The sequence below is a fragment of the Cornus florida genome, unplaced genomic scaffold (assembly GCF_030987335.1).
Source record: "Cornus florida cultivar Cherokee Brave unplaced genomic scaffold, ASM3098733v1 CherokeeBrave_3.0.0_Hap2_Chr10, whole genome shotgun sequence".
NCBI classification, from domain to species: domain Eukaryota; kingdom Viridiplantae; phylum Streptophyta; class Magnoliopsida; order Cornales; family Cornaceae; genus Cornus; species Cornus florida.
This window is the reverse complement of record NW_026775580.1, coordinates 107,686,427-107,708,783: the sequence shown is the minus strand read 5'-3', so window position 1 is coordinate 107,708,783 and position 22,357 is coordinate 107,686,427. Positions and strand designations below refer to the sequence as shown.

At 34.9% G+C, this 22,357-nt stretch overlaps 4 protein-coding genes across 8 annotated transcripts; 2 read left to right on the top strand and 2 right to left on the bottom strand.

Annotated features, from left to right (window-relative positions):
* The first annotated feature begins 237 nt into the window (after positions 1 to 237).
* On the top strand, positions 238 to 2,130 carry LOC132276870 (uncharacterized protein C594.04c). The gene is made up of 3 exons (XM_059778500.1): positions 238 to 553; positions 630 to 893; positions 1,453 to 2,130. The coding sequence occupies exons 1-3, from the start codon at positions 314 to 316 to the stop codon at positions 1,930 to 1,932; spliced, it is 984 nt and encodes a 327-aa protein (XP_059634483.1). The 5' UTR covers positions 238 to 313; the 3' UTR covers positions 1,933 to 2,130.
* Positions 2,131 to 3,838: 1,708 nt separating this feature from the next.
* Positions 3,839 to 9,849, top strand: LOC132276867 (uncharacterized). Its single transcript, XM_059778498.1, has 11 exons — positions 3,839 to 4,359; positions 4,548 to 4,628; positions 4,902 to 4,997; positions 5,136 to 5,219; positions 5,369 to 5,438; positions 5,575 to 5,657; positions 6,248 to 6,327; positions 6,537 to 6,635; positions 6,736 to 6,844; positions 9,318 to 9,407; positions 9,555 to 9,849. The coding sequence occupies exons 1-11, from the start codon at positions 4,099 to 4,101 to the stop codon at positions 9,591 to 9,593; spliced, it is 1,092 nt and encodes a 363-aa protein (XP_059634481.1). The 5' UTR covers positions 3,839 to 4,098; the 3' UTR covers positions 9,594 to 9,849.
* Positions 9,526 to 11,011, bottom strand: LOC132276869 (uncharacterized). Its single transcript, XM_059778499.1, has one exon. It carries the CDS (start codon positions 10,792 to 10,794, stop codon positions 9,862 to 9,864), a length of 933 nt encoding a protein of 310 aa, XP_059634482.1. The 5' UTR covers positions 10,795 to 11,011; the 3' UTR covers positions 9,526 to 9,861.
* A 1,705-nt stretch (positions 11,012 to 12,716) lies between these two features.
* LOC132276866 (protein ARV 1) lies at positions 12,717 to 21,731 on the bottom strand. 5 transcript variants are annotated; one of them, XM_059778494.1, is made up of 10 exons: positions 21,361 to 21,729; positions 21,097 to 21,255; positions 20,925 to 20,972; positions 20,662 to 20,751; positions 20,229 to 20,274; positions 20,038 to 20,120; positions 19,832 to 19,926; positions 18,501 to 18,567; positions 18,259 to 18,334; positions 12,717 to 13,239 (listed from the first exon to the last, which is right to left on the bottom strand). In XM_059778494.1, exons 2-10 carry the CDS (start codon positions 21,184 to 21,186, stop codon positions 13,127 to 13,129), a joined length of 708 nt encoding a protein of 235 aa, XP_059634477.1. In that variant the 5' UTR covers positions 21,187 to 21,255; positions 21,361 to 21,729; the 3' UTR covers positions 12,717 to 13,126. The 5 variants fall into 5 exon arrangements, with proteins under 5 accessions (XP_059634477.1, XP_059634478.1, XP_059634476.1 ...); XM_059778495.1 differs by having other exon boundaries at positions 20,074 to 20,120; positions 21,097 to 21,730; XM_059778493.1 differs by having other exon boundaries at positions 21,097 to 21,729.
* Between the last annotated feature and the right edge of the window lie 626 nt (positions 21,732 to 22,357).

Below are 22,357 nucleotides of genomic sequence, written 5' to 3'. Positions count from 1 at the left end.
AAAATTTTATTTTTAATTGTTCAACACATGTGAGACCAAATTATATGTAATAAATAAATGGGATATTTTAAGAGGCCCGAACACATCATTGTGGACTGAAAAAGAAAATATCTATATTTTAATTATTTCTATTAATTTCATAAAATAAAATTAAAAAGAAAAGTTAGTTACTAGGTGTGTGGACTTGAGAATTTGAAATTAAAGTTACCTCGTATCCTCCCTACGATGATGATGAGCCTATGCATAAAAAAAAAAATAAAAAAAAGCTAGTATAAAAGAGGTTGGTTGGGTGTGTGACTAGGGCAAGGCCAAAATGGGGCATAACGGTGGCGTTGCTAACTTGAAGAACGCTCTAATAGCGTTGCTGGCACCTCTTCCCTCCATACTTTTCTATCTCTCCTTCCTTCACCATGGTACTCTTGCTGAAGACGATTTTCTCTCTCCTCTGTGGATGTGGTGCTATAACCACCCTCTCCTATTGGCCAATGTCCTCTTCTTCATCAACGTTAACCTCCTCTTCTGGATCATTGGTCTCATCCAGTCAAACCATTGGGTAGCTCATTAATTTCATACTTTTTTTTTTTGTCCCTCATCCAGATTCTCATATCATGCACTCACTTTTTGTGCAGATGATTGATCCATATTGGACTGTTATACCAGTCTTGCTTGTTCATTACTATGCAACTCACCCTCTCGCTCAATACAACGCTTTGAGGTCGAAGATTGTGATCTTGTTGACTTGGGTTTGGAGTACCAGGCTCAGTCATAACTACTTCCGCCGAGAAAAGTGGCAGTGGGGTGCCAGAGAAGACTGGAGATTCTCCGATATGCGCCATCAATACGGCAAAAACTGGTGGTGGGTTTCCTTCTTTTCGGTCTATCTCTCTCAGCAGGTAAACTTTTTTTGTCCCTATCCAACACTTCCTTATCTTGCAGCGCTCGATGAGGTTAGAAATAGGTAAATTATGTGATGAGGGATATCTGTTCGATGAATTGACTGAAAGAGATTCCTTGGCAGTTAATCGGATGCTTTGTTGTTTTTGTTTGTTAACCAACATCAAGGCTTAAAACTATTAGAGAGCAGTGCAACATATCCATATTAATACAAATGCTTCTATTTACGGGTTGGTTGCTTTGGGTCTTAACTTCCGAGTCACATGTCATGCTTTCAAGACTGGTAAAGAGAAGAAGAAAAGAATGCATCTAATTGAGTGATTCCATCACTACATGTCTATATTAGTATAATGTTATTAGTATCACCGTCGTATTAATTTTTTTTTTCCTTCTACGGGAGGCACATATTGGGTAGGGGTGAATCTTATATTTTTTTAGGGAGGTGGTATTGTGGTATGAACGCGAGACCTTTCGACACTGTTAGTATGTTATCCATCATTTGCTCCAAAAGTTTATAACATAGTTGTTTCAATATTATTAAAATTCAAAACTTTGCAGGTGTTTTTGATTGGAGTATGCCTTCCATTTTATGTCGTCCACTCCATCAATGAGCCATGGAATCTTTGGGATGTTGTGGCGACAGTGATCTGTCTGTCTGGTATTGTTGTTGCCTATTTTGCTGACACACAACTTCACAGTTTTGTGAGTAGAAATGAGAAAGTAAAAGAACTTGGCAAGCCAGTGGTTGTCAATCTTGACAAGGGCCTATGGAGGTACTCTCGGCATCCAAACTACTTTGGAGAGCAGTTATGGTGGTGGGGACTGGTCGTCTTCGGATGGAATTTGGGTTGTGGCTGGATCTTTGTTGGGGCACTCATAAACAGCATGTGTTTAGCATATGTCACCATGCTTGTGGAGAAGCGCATGCTAAACCAAGATTACAGAGCTGAAGCATACAGGCAGTATCAGAAGACCACATCAGTATGGATTCCTTGGTTCAAGTCATCTCCAAAGGGAGGAAAGGATAAAAACAGTTGATTCGTTGTTTCTTCTGGTGTGCCTTCCTTTATTACATGTACCTTCTTTTATGCATTTAGTTGTGTTCCTATCTTGATAAGGTCAGTATTTGTTCATGTACTCTGTTGTTAATTTGGAAGAAGGGAGAATGTTATTCGAGTGTAGCCACATGGTTCGTTATATGAAATTGTATAAATCTTTCCTGCATTTACGAAAGCACCACCCTTGTTTCAGTTGCCTAATGTTTATTAGGGCTCTAGCTTTATTACCGGTTCAAGATTGTTACACCGGACAAGAGATCGATATAAATGCTTTTCATCTCATGATTTGAATGGAGCTAGACAAAAGCTTTAGCTGCCCAGAAGCTGTAGCTTGTTAAGTAAACACCTTTGGTGTCATACGATGCATTTCTATATGTCTATTGTGGATTTCCTGCATTCCTAATGATAAATCATTTTAGACATGGGATGAGTAACTATCTCATTTGGGATGGATATAGTCTTAATGTTCAACTTTCTCGTTGAATTAAAAAAAAAAAAAATGCAGAACAGTTATGATAATCTTTGTTAGAAATGTTGCTTAGATTGGATTCTCTGCTGCAATGATCGTGAATACCACTTGTTCAATATACTTTGGTCAACATTTTTTTTTTTTTTTTTCGCATATTTTTAGAAATTGTATTTGTAACTAACACAATCTGTCAAGCAAGATTCAGGTTAAGTTATTGGGGAACATCTAAATTCTCATTAGGCATTCTAGTTTCTACCTGAATTGGTATAAATTGACTTTTATCAGTCGTGACTCGTGATGTGTATAACCCCTAATGACGTCTTAGTTTTTTTTACCCCCAAATTAATTTTATTGGAGATGATGTTGTCATGTTGAATGTTTAGTTGCAATTTTGGTCGTATGTAAATCTTTGGCAGAAGAACCGTCAGACTTCCAAATTCAACCGTTAAGACATCTTATTCACCAAACCATTGAACCCTAAAATAAAACACATGCTTCAAGCATTTCTTCACAATATCTTGATTTTGTTGATAGACAGAAAGCTAAAGAGAAAGTAGAGAAAGTAGAGAAAGAAGAAAGAAGAAAGAAGATTGGCAAGGAGAAATTATTACATGGTGGTCCGGGACCATGTAGTTCCGGGCAATAACAGACTATTACGTAATTAAATGTCAATTTTTATGTAACTTTTTAGTTGAGTGGTGGCTTGTTATTGGCCGGGATCGCATTGTTCCAGACCATATAATATTTTTTTTCCAATGAAGTATTTTCACTCACACTTTTTTGTTTTCGTAGAAATTTGATTTCTCAACCTCTTTATGTTGAAAAGGTATAGCTAGTTATACTACTTGGTTTCATTAAAACACCTAAACAACTTTTATTGAATGTTGAAATCCACTAAAGACAGTGGTTGCATGAGATTATCTCTATTTAAATGAAGTATGAGAATGATTTTGGACAAATATTACAACTTATCTAGAACCTATCAAATAAGAGTAACTCACATAAGAGTCACGACTCATGAATCCTTTCACATTTCACATTTTTTAAGATTAATAAAAAGTCAAATGAATTAATTTTTCAAACAATAATATCACAATATATTTATTAAGAAAAATTTAAAATATACTTATTTTATGTTTGTGAAAGGAATAGTATATAATATCTATATTATATTAGTGATTGTATTTAAATTCATAATATTTATAAAAATTAATAATTAATTTTTTATTATCATATCCTGCTTGTACCCGAATTCTATTTATTTGAAATTTATCGCATCACAGCTCACTATATTTACTTATTTTTTAAAAAATTAAAGAAAGAGATAGAAAAGTAAAGGTTATTATAATTTGGGGGCTATATATACAATTGTGGAAAAAAACAAGATTATTATGCAAATACTAATAGTTAAAAGAGTAGGGTTTTGGGAATTGTTTGTCGCGGAGATAATCGCCGAGGGAAAGAGAAGACGGTCAAGACGAAGAGTGCAAACCTACTTTCAGCGCTTTTCCGACCACCATTGTCGCTTCTTCTTCTTGCTGCATCAATAGCTTCTTCGTCTTCTCCCAGTTTTCGAGACCTTGTTTTGTTACATCTACATATATATACACATACTCTCTCTCACACTCATATATCATACCAGTAAGTAGTGCTTTCGTCGGGGAGAGAACAGTGGTAATGGGAGGGAAGCGAAAGAAGAGCGATAGCGAGGGGTTTATTGGAGACGGAGAAGAAGAAGATGCGCGCAGTGGGAGAAAGGAGGATGAGAATAAGAAGATGCAAACGAATGGGCAACAGTTGCTTCCATCGATGATAAAAAACAAGGAGAAGAGATCTGAGATCCACGCCAAGCTCAAGCACCAGAAGAAGCTCGAGAAGCGCAAGAAGGTTAAAGCTCGCGACGCTGCTGAGAAGAGAGCCCTTGAGCTCGGTGAGGAGGTCCGTTCCACTTCCCTACTCATATCTCTCTCTCTATATACACACACATGTACTCTCTGATGTTCAGAACCCAATTGAGATATTCAAAGAATTTTGAATTTATTTGATTGTATGAGGATTATTGCCTTTAATTGACTTGCTCTGATGGTTTGTTGAGGTATTTTTCTTCTTTTATTTCATGCGTACAGCCTCCGCCGAAACCGATTCCTCGGACCATCGAGAATACCAGAGAATTGGACGAGACTGTTTGCAAGCCAGATGATGAAGAGGTTTTTTGCCCTACCAATTTTCTATGTTATTTCAATGAATCTGTTTGGACATTGATAGTTTATGAGAAAAATGTTGCAGCATTTTAGTAATTGAAGTAGCTTTGGATTGAATAACTCTAATATTACTGTTTGATATATTGTTTAATGTTTATAATGTTACACTATCTCTCGTTCATTATAGTAAAATCGCGTCTTTCAATATTTAGCAACAGGAAGAAAAATATGGGCCTTTACTTGTATTTAGGTGCCCATTAATTGTGTGTTGATTTGCAGCTATTTGCTGGTAATGATGCGGATGAATTTAGTTCTATTTTGAAGCAAGATGTCACTCCGAAGATATTGATTACCACTTGTCGATTCAATTCTTCGGTATGTATTCCTTTCCTATTCACCACTTGTTGTAAAAACAACCATTCAATTTAGCTTAGAAAATATGTTTGCTTCTGATATATCTTCACATATTTAAGGGTATTCATGTTTCTTTTCTTTTTATTGCTCTGTTTGTAGAGAGGACCTGCTTTTATTTCAGAGCTTTTGTCTGTGATCCCAAATGCTCATTACTACAAGAGAGGAACCTATGACTTGAAAAAGGTGCTGCATGATCTTATTCTTCATCATCTGTTCTTTTTCTTTTCCCCCTATTGTTATATCATAAGAATTTTTAGTTATAAGACGACATGCTTAGATATATTTTGTTATACTACTTTCTTATATAATATGATATCTTAATATTTATGCAGATTGTAGAATATGCAAGGAACAAGGACTTCACTTCCATAATAGTTGTCCACACTAATCGCAGAGAACCAGGTTAGTGCTTTCATGCTTTACATTACATTTCTCTAAACTATAAATGTGTATTTATTGAATAGAAATGCAGCGAATTTCTTTCTGTTTCTTCACTTTATTGTAATTGTAAGGTTCAATGCTGGTGGTTTTTCTGTAGATGCTCTTCTAATCATGGGCTTACCTGATGGACCCACTGCTCACTTCAAGCTCTCAAAACTTGTTTTGCGCAAGGATATTAAGGTCTTCTTCTGGCTGATGTTTTAATTTTTTCTTTTTAATATTACAAACTTCCTCATTCTACCTTCTATGCAATCTACTGTGCATGCAAACTTTTTTCCCGGAAGTTGTGCATACAAAATTTTCGCTAGTCAAGATAGATTTTTATTTTCTTCAAATAGAGAATGAAAAAGAAAAAAATAAGTTAGAGAGGACACAGATTTGTGCATCATCAATCTATTGCAAATGCTAGTCTTATTTGTTCGTTATTTTTATGATAATAATATATATTTGTTATAGCAAGTATAACATACCAATACTCTCTTTCAAACAAGCAATTGTTTCAGTTAGATACAAGCAGATACAACTATCTTTTGTGGGCTAATATTATATGCATAAAAAAATAAAAAAAAAATTAAAAAAAAAACAGATGCATCAACATTTTATGAGGTTTGAACATTATAAATATATCAATGTGCATCTTTAATAGATGAGATTAAGCATGAGATTGTCTTGCTTCAAGTTGGACTTTGCATTATTTTGTTGTTTTTCATATGAAGGGAATTAGTATCATTTGTATGTTTATTAATTGTCATTATGTATATTGCTTGCAGAATCATGGAAATCCAACTGGTCACAAGCCTGAGCTAGTGTTAACTAACTTCACGACACGACTGGGTCATCGTGTTGGGAGGTTGCTTTCTTTTTTTTCCTTATTTTCACTACATGTAGATATTATTTGTGTTTAATCCCAATTATCTATGACATAACTGCTATAATCATGCTTCATCATATATGGAGTCTATATAAAGAAATGTCTCTCTCTCTCTCTCTCTCTCTCTCTACACACACACATACATATCTATATATTCTGACAATTATGTGTTTTTCTGTTTCATTTAGGTTGATACAATCACTTTTTCCACAAGATCCAAATTTTCGTGGCCGGCGAGTTGTAACCTTCCACAACCAGCGTGATTTTATATTCTTCCGCCATCATCGGTGTGTGTCCATTACACTTATGGAGGTTCTATTTTAACAATTTGTACTTGTCTATGGGATGAGATTTTATGATAGTTACATTTTGTTATCTTATGTAAAGGTACATTTTTGAAAGCAAAGAAAGTAAACAGAGTTCCTCAGAAGGTAAAAAAGACAAGAATGCTAAGGATGAGAAGATCTCTCAGGAGAAAGTTATTGCCCGTCTTCAGGTTTGCCTTTCCCAGATCATTTGCTCTCTATAAAGAATACTGTTTTTTTTATGGGGTTTTAATGACAAAATTTCCAGCTTCTAGAACCTTCAGCCTAGACCTCACCCATGTCAGTTTCGCTGCTTAAAAAGGCTCAAAAGTCGCAAAATTTTGAAAACTAGTTCAGTTGATTACATAAATTCTTGGACTTGGTGAGAATTAACTAGTTCTTGTTGAAGAAATTAAGATGAAATTTGTATTCTAAATTATGCTAGTCTCTTGTTCAAGGAATAAGTTGTGGAGTTCGGCTTTCGGGGCTACGTACTTTAGGTCTTATGTAATATATAAAGAAGAGATGAAACTTATATTCTAAGTTATGCATGACTCTAGTCAAGAAATATTCACTGAGCTACTTTGGTAAGCTGTAAATCATTTTGCCATGGAGCACTATTAGGGCAATTTTTTGTTTACGCATTGGCCACCATTTCTATTATCGCTGCCTTGAATAATGAATTTCACCGCCTTTTATCCTTGTAGCACTTTTTGCTTGAATCCATCACTAAGCCTTGTTTGTGTGGTTCAACTGCACATGATCAAACACCATTCAATGACTTTTAATGTTTTAAGTAATGAAAAATACTGAAAAAGGCAAAAAATTTGACTATTCCTATGCCATTTAACCTCATATGTCCCTGGAAACCCTGCTGTTTTTATTCACACAGCCATGCATTAATTCCATAATTCAATTCTTATTTACCAATTTTCAATTGTTACAGTTTCCAAATAGTGGTTGAAAAAGATCAGTTAGTTGAGAAGAAATCACATTGTAATACATCCATTAAAATGCCAAAAAAAAAAAAAAAAAAAAAAATTGACATTCATCATTTGTGGTCAAACCAAATTGCAGACATAAACCTGAACTGCTGGATTAAAAGTTAGTTTTTATTTTTATTTTAAATAATAAAGTGCCATTGCTTGGTGGAATGCTAAAATTTTGAACCATTGTTGCATGACAAATCGGGGTTTAAATCCGCAAGTAACCATTTTGTGTAAAAATAATAACATTCTATCTATCCCAGCACCCTGTATAAGCCGGACAAATGTTAGGTAGCAATAGTGAGATTGAATAACAATCTCTTTGAAGGGATGATTGAGAGTAAGAGAATCTATTGTGATTTGGTTGTGATTGGAAAGGCTTTTGACTCAGGGTTTTTAACAGAGGACTGAAACAATTTTGCAGTTGGGTAAAACTTGGTGATATAGAAGAAATCAGGACCTGTGACCCAAATAATATTATAAAAATGGCCAAACCTACCTAAATATTATGAGTATGAGACCTAAGGTTTCATCTTTGTTTGCTCCAGCAAAATCAATTGTTCTGGCATTTTAAGCTATTTGACTACTTATTTTGACTAGTAAGTGTAAGATGTTTTGGTCATTCCACTATGATGTGGCCGACGACTAGACTACTCTCTCAAATTTAGTAAGTTTTGTTTCAAATTAATCAATTTTCAGTTCACACAGATCCATTGCTCCTTTTGTTCTTTCCTTGTTTCATATTCACGGTGGATATTTTGGGTGAGTGATGTACCCTAAGGCTTAAATTGTTAGGGTGACATGTGGAAGCCTTTGTCCCTCAAAAATGTTTTTCTTATTTTTTCTTTACATATATTCAAATCTTTTTCATTTGGGTGAGTGGTAACTTTCTCTCTTTGTTTTTTTATTATAGGCTTGTTCATTGTATATTTTTAAAAATCCCTAAGATGTACAAAAAATACTTGGTAATAGCTTTCTCATCTTGTAGTTTCTTATGATTTTTTTAATCTGATTTTAAAGACCCCTATCAGCTCAATGCATGATCCCAATTTCAACAATCTTGTCATATCTGTGTAACTACATTTGGTTTTCTGTTTCTTTTAAATTATATTGCCATTTGGTTTTCAATGAGCACACCCCATTTAGAATGACGATATTTCAGGAGAAAATATATATGGGGTGTAGATATGCATGTAGTGTGTTTTGATGTCTATTAATAATAGAACATGATACCACTTTACTTTGTGGGGACCACTTGTGTCATGAATATGTTTTTTTTCTCTTCTTATGGCTATCCCTAGACCGGAGGAGTGAGGATTGTGCTAACTGATAATTAGCTTCCAGCTAATGTAAAACACCATTTTGACCTAACCTTAGCTGGACAGGGTTTGAACAATGATATCGAACTATAGATATCTTTTCCCTAGTTTCGGTTAGGACCTACTTGGAGTCTTTTCTTGACAAGATAATCATAATTTCAGTGGTCATTGAAGTCTGGATTATTGTTTTTAACATCAGTTACAGCGGCCTTTATCTATTGATTGAAAAGCCTGTTTAGTGTATGAATGCTTCTTGGAACAATCTCTCTCTCTCTCTCTCTCTCTCTCTCTCTCTCTATATATATATATATATATATATATATTTGGAAGGTAACAATTTCTCTATTCTGAACATGTAGGAATGTGGTCCTCGTTTTACGCTGAAGTTGAGCAGTCTGCAGCATGGAACATTTGATACAAAGAGTGGGGAGTACGAGTGGGTTCACAAGGTATTATATTAATTAGCCAAATTTGTTTATATGTTATTTGTGCACCTTTTTTTTTTTTTTACTTCTTCGCGACCATAAGATCTCTTCATCATCTAACTAATCTATTGTTTGCCCCCCCCCCCCCCCCCCCCCCCCCCTGAATGCTAGCCGGAAATGGACACTAGCCGCCGGAGATTTTTCTTGTGAAGTGCTATGGAATCTTGCTCTAGAAGCCTTTTTAAGGCGAGGATAAGAGTTGCCGTGCTGTAACCAGGAATAAGCTTAGGAATTTGTACCATCTGCCATTATTGATGTGCTACACTACCCTTAGCTTCTAAATTTTTTGTGGTGCAATTTTTTATTACCTTTTGAGCAACTTCACATTGAATAGAAAAAACTGTAATTTATGCAAACACATATGCTTCTTCCCTTTATTATATTTTTCTTTCATGTTTGTGATGCATCTTATTCCATCTTATTTTTCGGACCTTGAATGCCACTGCCACTGTGTAAGCTGAGTGCATGCTTTTTTGAGTACATGAAGGCAAATCAACACTAGGGAAGCTGCAAATGCAGCATCACGTGACAGAGATCTTTCAGGAGGAGAATTCACTATTAGATGTACAGAGTCCATAGTTATTAAGATCCAACCTAAATTTTCCAATATGGACTTGATTATTAGGGTTTTTCCTCTGTTCTCAGAGGATATCCTGTATATAATCCTTAAACAAAGAGTACCCGCGACCAGAAGTGTTGCTAGTGACCACCCCCTATAGGAAAACTTTCCTCCCACAACCAGGGCTTCTTTCCGACACACGCAAGATGTACACTCACCAGAGAAGGTTGATGACACTAGGGCATCAAAACCTGTATAGTAAGGCAATATAGTTGAATCCAGGTACAGGCTTGCATGAAAAATTCCAGAGACTGTTGATGCCTTGAAGAATGCGTACTTGACATCCCCGTCAGCTTCGCTGTCAAATGCAAGAGCTGAGATTTGAATCAATTGGAGGATGGCAGGGCCGATGCATGAAAGGGGAAACACTGTGTTGATCCGGCGGCCCTTGGCAATGGCCATGACGAATATTGGGAGGGAAACTGGACCAGATGGTAGCAAGTATCTTCTTAGTTGGCCAAGATGAGTTTGCCGGCTTCTGCCATATATCTCCATGACCATCAACAATAGGGTTGCCAGGTATGAAGCTGTGGTAAAGAAAACTAATAGAACATCCACAGCGGGCGGATAATTCCCTGGGTAAGTGCTGTCGCAGAAGTAATGATAAGGGCAGTTAATTGGATCCATGGTCTCTTCGATTTGCCATCTGGTACATTTGAAGAATGTTGTGCGGATGTCTTCCAGGACCCATTCGTGTTGATAAGTTGGATCTTCTGGGCGTAAGAGTTGCATACTCAATATGCTGGTTGTTTGGCTTACCAACTCTTCTGCACCCACTCTTTCATAAATATATTGGAGAAGGTCCTGCTTTTCTGTCCAACAAAAAGATAATGGCAGTTGAGGGGTTACTTTAGATGTGGGTGAATTGATGAAGAAAAAGTAACCAATTACTGTTTTGAATTATGTTTTCTTTGTTCAAGATAGATCTTTTCTGCAGAGTAATGGATTGCTTGCTTATAAAATGGTCTTATTTTCATGTATTTTTATGCGAATGTCACCCGACTAGTACCAGATATTCATTGTCAGCCGCACGTTTTATTATTATTATCATTCAATAGGGGAATTGAGTGGATTTATATGGGGTTGAAAGTAGAAGATAAGTTCATATGGAATGAAGAGCAATGAGGTTTGATGTGGCAGCGGTAGGGGACCAATGTTGCAGGTGAGAGGGTGCCTTCAGTGAAGGAATGGAGGTTGAGGCAGCTTGACTTGCAAGCACTGCAGTTTGGTAAGTGATTGCAATTGGTTTGACGGTATAGGTTATGGGTCATTTATGTGATGCATTCGTGTGCTTGTGACAATAACATGTTAAAGATGTTTGTAGAAAATTTGACTTTATAATTTTCTTTATAAATATATGTCCGAAGATTCGGTGGCAGAAACTTGTTGGGTGAGGTTCAGTTCAGATCTCTTTGCATAGAATGCTGTATATGAATCAGTTTTTGTTCATTGGGAGCTTGAGGTTTGGTTTGGTTCTGGAGATGGTGCCAACAAATAGAGAGAAATTCAAACTCTGGCCTCAGGATGACTCCCCAAGCTTTAGGGGACAAAGTTCAGGTGGTACTTTTTATTCCAAAATATTCAAAAATTAGTACTCTTTTCCTACTAATCAATTTGAATAAAATTATGAAGTCTTACTTTTTTATAAATATTACCCATATTAATTTTGCATATTTCAAACTTCCATTTTTGCCCTTTATGGTTTATAGTATATATTTTCAATTTGTTGGTAGCTATAACCAATTTTAATTCTCTTTTGAGAATTTTTAATTTATTCTCTAAAATAGTAATATTATTTTAAATTGAGAAACATTCGCATACTTTTCTTATAAATCTAAGGGTTAAAATTTATTTATTGACCAAAAAGATTGCAATTGCTAAGAAAATTAGAACTCCTACTCAAACCCTACAAGTCTCAAATTCATCTTTGGAACTTTGAATTGAAGCGACGAAGGGCACAGTGGAAATTTAGGTGGCGCAACTCATACCGAGAGGGGGCTTGTATGCACTACAAATGACTATTTTGTCACTATAAAATTTTACATATTAGAGAGAAATACATGTGAAAGGGGCAACTATAGTCTAACATCAATCTTGGGTTAACAAGGAATTAACATTTCTAAGTTTATTATTACTATTATTATTATTATTAAAAATAAATTAAAAAATCCTTCTAAAGGAACTCGTTGCCCTCTAAAGTTGACAACAGAAACCAAATATTGATTTAATCTCCTCAGGTAGGGAATGAGTTCATTTGAAAGAGCTTTACCTGTGATAAAATGGAATCATTTTCTTTAACGTTACCCTGTCATTTAAAGAAAACATAATCAAGTGTACTCCAAGTGGTTTGGAGACCTTAAAGGTAAATCCAACAGATTCAAATTTCCTTTCTCAACATTTCCTGCTAAGAATTCAATTAACAACCTGAATCCAACTCACAACTACAAATTGGAGATGACTGCATGCTGCAAATTCCAGATTGTACAGAAGACATTCTTTACTGAAAGACAGTAGAACAATTCTACCTCTTTTTTTTATTAAAGCTCCATTCAGATGACTTGCTGTGCAACAAAAATTTCAAACTTCTAGTTTTGTGGGCATTCCCAGAAAAAAAAAAGAAAAGAAAAGAAAAGTGAAAGTAAGAAAGAAAGACAGAAAAGAAAAATAAATGCAGGTTAAAGAAATGAGGAGATGACTATACAAGAATTCGAAGCTTGATGACTTCAAGTGCCATTACATTTCCTGGTAAGAAGCTAACAGTGGATGGTCTTTATGATTTGATTTGCTTCTCCAAAAGTACTGACAAATATTAAATTGAATAATTCGTGCAGAGACCTCAAAAGCCAGTTTATCCATTCTTACAGACGAGGTATACTGCGCTGCTTGAACCGAGGGCAGGTGGTACATCATAGACAATTCTGTTCCCAAAAAATGACAAAAATCCCGATGTTCATCATATCACATTTGTATCACTCAAGCCCATAATTAATGTCAGTAGGGAAAAGAATTTAGTGAATTAAGTGAAAAGAATGCTTTTACGCATTTGGGAACAATATGTGTTGAATCATCTCCATGATCTTGGCAGATGATGCCGGGCACTTGTCTGGCAAAATAACTTAACAGCATATGCACAGAAGCAAGCACTCATGCACTTATTCATTGCTGAGTCGGTAATCACTGGTTCACAAGAAAAAACTGACGCTTATCAGTTGATTATAAAAACAAAAGCATGCATTTTATCCAGTAAACTATATACATCCACTCATTCTGCTATGTTCTACATAAACATATCAGTCCAGTAAAAGAACAGAGCTAGGCATTATCAAATCAATTTATGCATACATTCATAGGATCCTACACAATCACCGATTTACATCACATTAACATATAATCAGGAACACATTAATATTCTTTTACTCTTTCATGTAACGCTGGTATCTTAAAATTTTCATATTTTTCCATCTTATAATTATTGTCCTACAATTAACATTTAGAATAAAATGAGGACAATTTATGTAGGCAAGTGTTTGTACTTCTATTTATACATGGTCTGGAAGTGTCATTATCCATCAACCACAATATCTTAATTTCAACTAAATGCTAAAAGATGTTGCTTATAATGGCTCTTCAGTATTTTGCCCTCGAAACATTGGTGGTCTTGCAATTCACTTGTATGATCTTTTCAGTTCTCTAAAAGGTGACAAAAGTAGATTTCCCCTCCACTACCAACTACAAAGCCAGTTGCCATTTGTGAAAACTTTAGGAGGATAAACAGCCGAAGGCCTTCATCGCATATTAAACTGATCAACCAATTTCATGCAATCAACAACTGAGATATAAAGTATGACATAGCTCATCCACAGGATAACATGTGCAAAATCCATTATGTATGTGTACGCAATACATATAAATATATATAAAATGTGCAGAAAAGCTAAAAGCATATATCTTTGACGTAAGTTTATAATTTATGGAATTTCGTTGGTAACACCCGAGTCCTCAAAATTTTCAATACTACGTAAATGCCTAATAATATCAATGTAGTGGTGCCTTACCCAGTGCTAGTCCTGTCATTTCTGTATACCATCAATTTTTTTTCTGCACGAAGTGATGGTCCTTACTCGAGTTCTCACCCTTAATTACTCAAGCTTTTACAGTTGCACTAAACAAAAACTCGTCTTATAGATCCATTATAATCAATATCAATATTCTAGCTCAAGAACAATATTAACCAAACAAAAAAAGGAGGAAAGAAAAAAAATCTAGTATTCTTCGTTTAGAATCATACCAACAATTGTATAGTAAACATGAGATGATGTGACTTCTCCAAAATTAATAACATTTAATATAATTATAATTATCTAACTCAGAGGCGTAAAATAGCTAAAGAAAACCCAAAAGACATTGATTTAGTCCGATTTTAAAATAAGCATATGGAGAATGTACCACATGAAAACAATTTTGAAATGCGAACCAACTTGACTGACCTTAACCAATCATGGCAAATTGTCATGTTTACATACTAGAAAATTAACTCTACATTAAGAAAAAGAAAAAAATTTATTCAATTCCTTGAGTAATTTGTTAATGCTCTTGTCGCACTCCAAAATTCACTATTTCAGGTTTTTTTAGGAAAAAGTGTGTTTAAAAGGGGCTTAGTACGACAAGCAAAGTGAAGAAAGGGGCTTCATGAATCAGATGTAGTTGCCACTTAAACTGTAAGGTAATCCTTATTTTTAGAAAACTGTCTTCTGAAAATAATTTTTAAAAATAAGTTTGAAGGAGGCTTTTTTAGAAAATTAATCATGCAACTTGCCCTACTCAACCAAAGATTAAATGTTTGGGGGGCCAGTTATGCAAGAAAGGTGTAAGCTCCCATGAAACAGTTACCACATTCTTTTCAAGATTTCCTTGTATTATTAAAAATAAATAAGATTTCTAAATTGTCTCCATAATATGTAAATTATCCAAGTAAAAAGAAAAGAAGAGAAAGACTTTCAGTAAATGGTTTGAAGCATCATATGGGTGGCATCTTCTTCAAACATGATATTAGGAAATCTCATTGCTACTACTCAAACAAGCATGAAACATATGTTTTCTGCTGCTTGTTTTTTTTTTTTTTTTTTACTCCTTATGCTACAACAATCTTTTGTGCTCTCTCTCCCCCCACTACACCCATTGTCCAGGTGACAATCCACATGACATTACCAAGAAATTTCTATGAAACTCCAAGCATGTTAGTCCAGAGGTCAGTGTGCACATTGCCAGCACATCACCAATCTTACGGTTCTATCTTTGTTATCTCGCACCATGTACTCCACAGTAAAACCAACACTTTCTGCTTCGTGGTGGCACATCCCCAAGAGGTTTGTCTGTACACTTCCCTGACCATGTATACAGTTTCAACCAATTATCTCCAACTTGTTTTGTCCCATAAAACAAATTCAACTCAATGCACTACATCCTGATGCATCTTATGCATCGCTTGGGTCAAGAGCAGGACCTAGGAAGCTCCTGAGCTTGGTGGGCGGCTACGGATGAATGCCCTCAAGGTTCTGCCATGGTCCACTTGAGATACTAGGGGTACTTGATTTGTTGACTGAAATCTAGGTGTTCGTCAAGGTCGTCCTCGTAGTACACCATGATTTAGCTTGAAGATAGAAATCATGTGACCATGTGACTTACAACAGCATATGCCCTAACATGGCAGCGTCTAATAACATGTGGTGGCACATCATTAGAACACATCGATATTGCATTATGGATGTTGACATCACCCTAGAGTTGCATTGCAGCAGGGTAAATTTTTTTATTATTATTTTTTTAATTAATTTTTTATATGATCAGGCAAGTACTCATACACACTTTTTGCCCACGCCCAGGCACAAACCCCTCCCCCCTTTGAGGATGGGGAGGTTATACCATTGGGCAAGAGGCCCTGTGGTGGCACAGGGTACGATTTTAATCCATATTTAAAGGATGCCAATAACATGTACACGGACTCTCATCCCTTTTAAAAAGAGATCAACTAAAAGAGCAAGGATGGCCTTGGGATTCCTGGTCTTATGCCACTTCCATTCTCTCTTTCATGAGATAACCTAAACTATATCTTAAACAATTGGGATTTTTTAGTCTTTCTATTCTTGATACTTTTGGGGTAATCTTGAAATGCTTTGCGGATCTATCCATATAGGGAGAGTCTAGTTTGTGTCTCCTGTATACAGCATGTGATCCAGAGATTCCCAAATAGTTATAATCTTTATTTGAAGAAAAAAAAAAAAACCTTGGCACTTTTAAAGTAATGTTTACTCTACATATTGAGAATGTATAAGTTACTCCGAGCGTGAGGTTAACGGTATTTTTATGCAAAATAAACACAATTTGAACAGAAGCACATACCTAACAAGAGAAACAATTTTCTATTAATCTAATATGGGTTCCAAACCTAAAAGGAGCGCAATTCTACATTTTGGGTGGCTATAATAGCTCCCCTATCAAATACTCTGTATTTCTAACTTATTTTATTAAAAGAACACACAAAAAAGCCGAGAGTTGTGTCCTACATGGACGTGTATTTTGGACCAAATAACACATGATATCTCAATTCTTTTTCAGTAATAAATTCCAAGTAGTTAAAACACTTGTTACACTTTTTCTAACAATTATACAATTGATAGTAACTCAGAAATGCTGAATTTTAATATTCAGATGTATCATCAGGAATATTTGAGAAGTTTAGGATGCGTGTTTGAAATAAATAAAAATATATATATTTTAAAAATTATGGATATGTTCAGGAATATCAAATATGTATCCTGCAGTATCCAAAGAGTCAATATTTGATAACTATATCGACAAAACTCTCTTATAGAAGTTACCATGCTTATGGGGAACATCGGGAGACGCATCCCTTGTTTGCAACATTTGAATTTTAAATTTTTGCTACCAATTAATGGTAGGTGGGTACTAAGCTAATAGCCATGCACTATGAATGAGGTGTAACTCTGGTTGTGAAGAAGAAATTGTAAATGTACAATAAATAGTATATTTAGAATCTTGTAACAGTTTAGGGTTGGAGTGGCTTTTGTGACTTACAACACTACAAGTTCAAATTTCTTCTTTCTTGTGACTTCTCAGTAATCCAATGGTTTGCAAGAGAAGGGAAGAGGATGAACTCAATCATCTCTCTTGGTGTGGCATGACTCATTATTAAAATTAATGTGGCACCTGGCCAGTGCTGATGTTACTAGCTGCGTATAAAGGCACCCCTGAAATAGGTAATGGAATTTTGTAGATAAAGTGGCTTCAGTGTAAAATGCTGCAACATTTCAGTCGCAGGAGCGGTAGAGACAGTTAACCTCCTGCAGTTCCCATTCTGCTGAATTGATTTTTAAATATCCTTTTATAAGAGAAAAATCTCTCACTCCAAAAGGCCTTAAAATAAGATGGAAAATATGTGCAAGTTGGTCAAAGTTCGCTAGTGAAAACAATATCTGATGAAGTTTGTATACGACTAAATGTACAACTCAAGTGTAAGAAAGTTATGTGACATTCAACCGTAATATGTGGTTCAGAACACAATTAACGGTCCCATCTCTCTCCACCTCTGCCTCTACAAGAACTTAAAAATTCATCTTATAGTTTCGAAAGCATTATTTACAATAGCAATTCAAAAGAACTAATAGAAGAATTAGCTATTTTTGACCCAATTACCCCCTCTAAGAGGAGAGCTTTTCCCCAGTCTATTGCAACTAAACAGTCCCCCCTAACTAGAATAAATTAGACAGCCAAAAATGTTACAGGAAAATGAACATCCCATTGACAAAGTGTTGCAGGGTTTACACTCTAAATTAATAGATATTTTAGCTATCACCCACAGAAGGTGGAATTAGTTTGCCACCTGTAATTCTCATTTCAAAATAAAGTCATATCCAAATAAAGAAGAATTTAGACATGATTGAAAATTGAAATAGAAAAGAAGAACTCTAACTTAAGGTTGGTCCGCATGTCTTGGTTGACAACTCTTAACTTACGTTAAGTTTAATCCATATCATTGGTGAAAGTAGCATGCATAGTATTAAGCATCACTAATAACAAAAAAAAATGTGACAATTATTATAGGACAAGATTGTAGAAAAATGATGCATAATTATTACTTGGTACTTTCTCAAATCTGTGAAAACCCATATTTCTGACCTTTCAAAGCCACTGTGTTTGATGACAGAACAAACATATCAATGATGAAAAGCACTGAAAGCGGAAACTCCCACACCTGTAAATTGCACACCCAAAGTTAAAGGGTACAGTAGGTTCCAAAGATATTATAGACTACACTCAGAAAATGATATATAAAAGGAATGAAAAATGTAACTTATTATCTACTATTACACTAGCTAGGAGCATAGAATTGATGGTCAATTGACAACAAGAAACCTTACCATCATGGCAATAAGAAAGATCTTGAAGTAACTTGAAATGAATATTGTAAACAAAATGTCCTTGTACCTGCTTAGAAAATAGTAGTAGAATGACACAGATTAATAAAGTTACTGTTATTAATTAGAAAAGGCCAAAGAACATATAGAAAACACAAATCTTCTCAATAAAGGTCTATCCAACTACTTAAGGTCTGATACATGAATTTTGTTTGCCAAATCGCTATTTTTAAGGCCATATTTCAAGATAGGTCATAGACCATGTCTTTTCTCACCAATAAAGTTTACACTCTAGGATTTCTTCGTACGGCTCATAACCCACAACTAAACTGATTAACTCTTTGTGCTCCAATTCTTCATTCTAGAATGCACATGTTCAAAGCATCTGAACTGATTCTCTCATTTTTCCCTGATTACAAGTGCTGATTTCTCATGGATGCATCTCTCTTTGGCAATCATATCTCTGTGCTACAACCCACATTCTATTCAGGCTTACCTGTTGTCCTCCTGGCACTTTCTAATGTCCAAGCCAATGGTGATTGAGAACTTTCTTATACTAATATAATGACTTAAGGATTAGGAGTTGTTAATAATCATGTACCAGAAAAAAGGGTTGTTAATCACTTGACTGATATATGGTCCTCATTAGATGCTTTGGGACTATTGAACAAATCATCTAGTAAGGTCATCCATTCCTGGTCTTGTTGGTGTAGAATTTCTTCATGTAGTCTTAAAATGTATCCTCTGAGCACCAAAAAAAATTTCAAAAGCTGCATTCCGATCTTATGGCAACATCCTCTTTAATTTCCCCCAATATAAAAAGGGATCCACGATTAAAAAAGGAAAAAGGTGTGTGTGGTGGGGGGGGAATGATTTCTTGACCATCAATTCTTTATTTCCCCTAGTCTACTACTTAACTTACAATAAGGTAGACACAGCGAAAAGGGAGGGCGTGCACTGTTTTCAAGGTAATCCTAGTTCTAGCAATTTTGTTGAATAACAAAATCATCTAAAATTACACCCTTGTTAAACAAAACACAAGTTATGGGCTTGGACCCAAACAAACAAAATCATGCTCAATTCCAAGACTACTTCTAGTGGAGGACATACTAGGTTTAATGTTACAGCTACACGATGATTGAAGAATCTAAATATTTACTTGAAATTTTAGATTTTGTGCAAAAATTGTTTTTTCAACATATCATCTTCACTGTAAGTTCTTGAGGGCTTGACTCAATGATGTATAATGATTCTCCTCACCAAGAAACCACCTTATCAAAATTGCAAGCTTGAAAGAAGAAGAAAAATGGTTCAAAATTAACTGAAACATTTACCGAGAGACTCCAGCAGATTCATCCAGAAAAAATCTCGTCATGAGCAGTAACGTACAAAGGAAGACGAAATTTCCAAATAAGAGATCCATCAACATCTACAATTAAGATTGGTAAGCTCATTTCATCAAGCACAATAAAAAATCCAATCCATCATAAAAAAAATTATAAATTACTTATAATTAAAAAAAAAAAAAAAAAAGTAAAACCTTTCCACATCTTGAAACTAAAGAAGGAAGGCTTACGGATAACCCCCATTCCTCTTCACTCCTATTTAAGAGCAGAATCCTGTCTGAGAATGCTAAGGTTCACCATAAATTGGATAATAAAATTGAAAGGATATTGAAAGATCTTAATGTTTAAAAAAATCGTCATCTTTAGATTTTAATGAAATGGATACAAGCATCCAGAAGAAGAAAACCCAGAGCCAATTTCCAGAACAAGCACTGCATTGTCAACAGAAACAACCATATGCTCTTGTTAAAGTTAAAAATATCTGCAAATGAACACAATTGCGATGCAAGTGTTGTACAAGAAGGTTAACCTGAATAATTATCAAATGAATAACCATAGACTATAATCAAACTACCTCAACACTGGAACAAAGGATTGAAATTGATGGAAATCTCATAAGCAGTGAAAACTCTCTCGATCAATAAGAGTCGCATCAAGGATGCCAAGTTTTTGAAGACAAATAATAGGGCAACTAAGAATAAACTTAGACAGTTACACTATAATATAGTGGTACTCACACAGAGAGGAACTTCTGCAGCATATCAAAATCCATGAAAAAGAAAATTCAAAAGAAAAAGCTAAAGCAAATTCATTTATACCTCAAGATTTGCCGCTTGTAGATGGATCATATTATAGAGTAGATGTCTATATGCTTTTGGCTTGTGCAGAATCAAATCAATTAGAAGAATCTACACCAGACATATACAATATTGGAATTAAACAGCAGAAGAGTAGATTGCATTCCAAATATAGAAATCTGAGATACAAGGCTAAAGTAATAAATAAATAAATAAAAATAGAAAGAGAGAAGAATAAATGCTTGCTTTTGTAGGATTATAATTAGTAATTGTATATAGTTTACCATGATTTCGCATTCAATGTACTCATCAGCAACTGCTCTGCAATTGTCCTACCAGTATCAAAGAATACAATTTTGATACGAGAAATTTAAACATGAAGCAGAAATAAATAATAAAAAAATTAAAATAAAATAAATAGAAAATGGAAAGAGAGAGAGAGAAAAGAGTGATTACACATTTCATGAGACGGATGTTTCCAGGTGAATATTGCACGAATAATTCCTTATTAATCCGATATCCGCACTCCACGCATCGGAAATCCATCTCCTCCTGCTTCTCCTCCTCCTCCTCTTCTTCTTCTTCGTCTTCTTCTTATTCTTCTTCTCTCTCTCTCTACACACAAATATGTTGTGTGTATATAATGTAAAACCCTAACAAAATTTTGAAGTCGAATTCACAAAACACAGTCCGAAAATAATCGCATTTTAAAAAATCAACCTTTCTTTCTTGCTTTTTTCTCCGTCAATTTTGTTGATCAAAACACCATTGAAGTTTGAATTGCTCTCTTTTAAACCAATTATGATAAATCCATATATATAAGAGCTAGTGTATTTAGTAAAATTAAAATCCAAGCTGAATAGAAAAACAAGAAGCAAAACAACTGCAGAGTACAAAACATCTAATGGGAAAAAATGCATATGAATAATGTATATGTATGTGGGTGTAAACTCGATTGCAGTCTATGACTCTATGAAGGCAATCGAGTGTGTTGTGGGTGGTCTAACTGTGAAGGAACTTGTAACTTTGTTGGGCTTTGCTCTACGTTTTTCTTTCATTGATAACTTCAGTGAGTTGAACGGCCCAAACCAAAAGGATCCAACCCCCATCGTTCTAACAGACAATTACTTCTTTCTCTCTCACCTTTTTTCGTTAAAAATACTAAATACTTTTCTGCAATGCAAGAATTTAAGTTTGGAATTTTAAATTGCTGTAATATTAAGTATTACATTGGAATTATTTGGATTAGGGTTTTGGACTTTAATTGTTGGACTTGTACTTAGGTTCTGCCAATCTAATTAGACGGTGGCCTGGAATTAATTGAAGAAATAAATGTATATTTTCTGTCAATTGTTGAAATACTAAATACTTTTCTGCAATGCAAGAATTTAAGCTTGGAATTTTAAATTGCTGTAATATTAAGCATTACACTGCAATTATTTGGATTAGGGTTTGGACTTTAATTGTTGGACTTGTACTTAGGTTCTGCCAATCTAATTAGACGGTGGCCTGAAATTAATTGAAGTAAATGTATATTTTCTGTCAATTACCTGGATGGATGCTGGAATTTAACTTGACGAATTTGTAAACTTTGTCTCGTTCAATTACATGGATGGATTTTGGATTTTTAGTTGATGACTTGTTTAAATTCTGTATTTATCAACTATATGGATACTGTGGACTTTATTTGATGTACTGCCTAAATGTTGCATCATTT

What these genes read in the sequence shown, in the direction of transcription:
- LOC132276870 (XM_059778500.1), top strand. Translation starts at nt 314, where the DNA reads ATGGGGCATAACGGTGGCGTTGCTAACTTGAAGAACGCTCTAATAGCG. An exon ending in TCATCCAGTCAAACCATTGG is followed by an intron (nt 554 to 629) that starts GTAGCTCATTAA and finishes CTTTTTGTGCAG; the next exon opens with ATGATTGATCCATATTGGAC. An exon ending in CGGTCTATCTCTCTCAGCAG is followed by an intron (nt 894 to 1,452) that starts GTAAACTTTTTT and finishes AAAACTTTGCAG; the next exon opens with GTGTTTTTGATTGGAGTATG.
- LOC132276867 (XM_059778498.1), top strand. Translation starts at nt 4,099, where the DNA reads ATGGGAGGGAAGCGAAAGAAGAGCGATAGCGAGGGGTTTATTGGAGAC. An exon ending in CCCTTGAGCTCGGTGAGGAG is followed by an intron (nt 4,360 to 4,547) that starts GTCCGTTCCACT and finishes TCATGCGTACAG; the next exon opens with CCTCCGCCGAAACCGATTCC. An exon ending in GAACCTATGACTTGAAAAAG is followed by an intron (nt 5,220 to 5,368) that starts GTGCTGCATGAT and finishes ATATTTATGCAG; the next exon opens with ATTGTAGAATATGCAAGGAA.
- LOC132276869 (XM_059778499.1), bottom strand. Translation starts at nt 10,794, where the DNA reads ATGCAACTCTTACGCCCAGAAGATCCAACTTATCAACACGAATGGGTC.
- LOC132276866 (XM_059778493.1), bottom strand. Translation starts at nt 21,186, where the DNA reads ATGGATTTCCGATGCGTGGAGTGCGGATATCGGATTAATAAGGAATTA. An exon ending in TACAAGCGGCAAATCTTGAG is followed by an intron (nt 20,275 to 20,661) that starts GTATAAATGAAT and finishes TTGACAATGCAG; the next exon opens with TGCTTGTTCTGGAAATTGGC. An exon ending in AAACACAGTGGCTTTGAAAG is followed by an intron (nt 13,240 to 18,258) that starts GTCAGAAATATG and finishes CTTGTGAACCAG; the next exon opens with TGATTACCGACTCAGCAATG.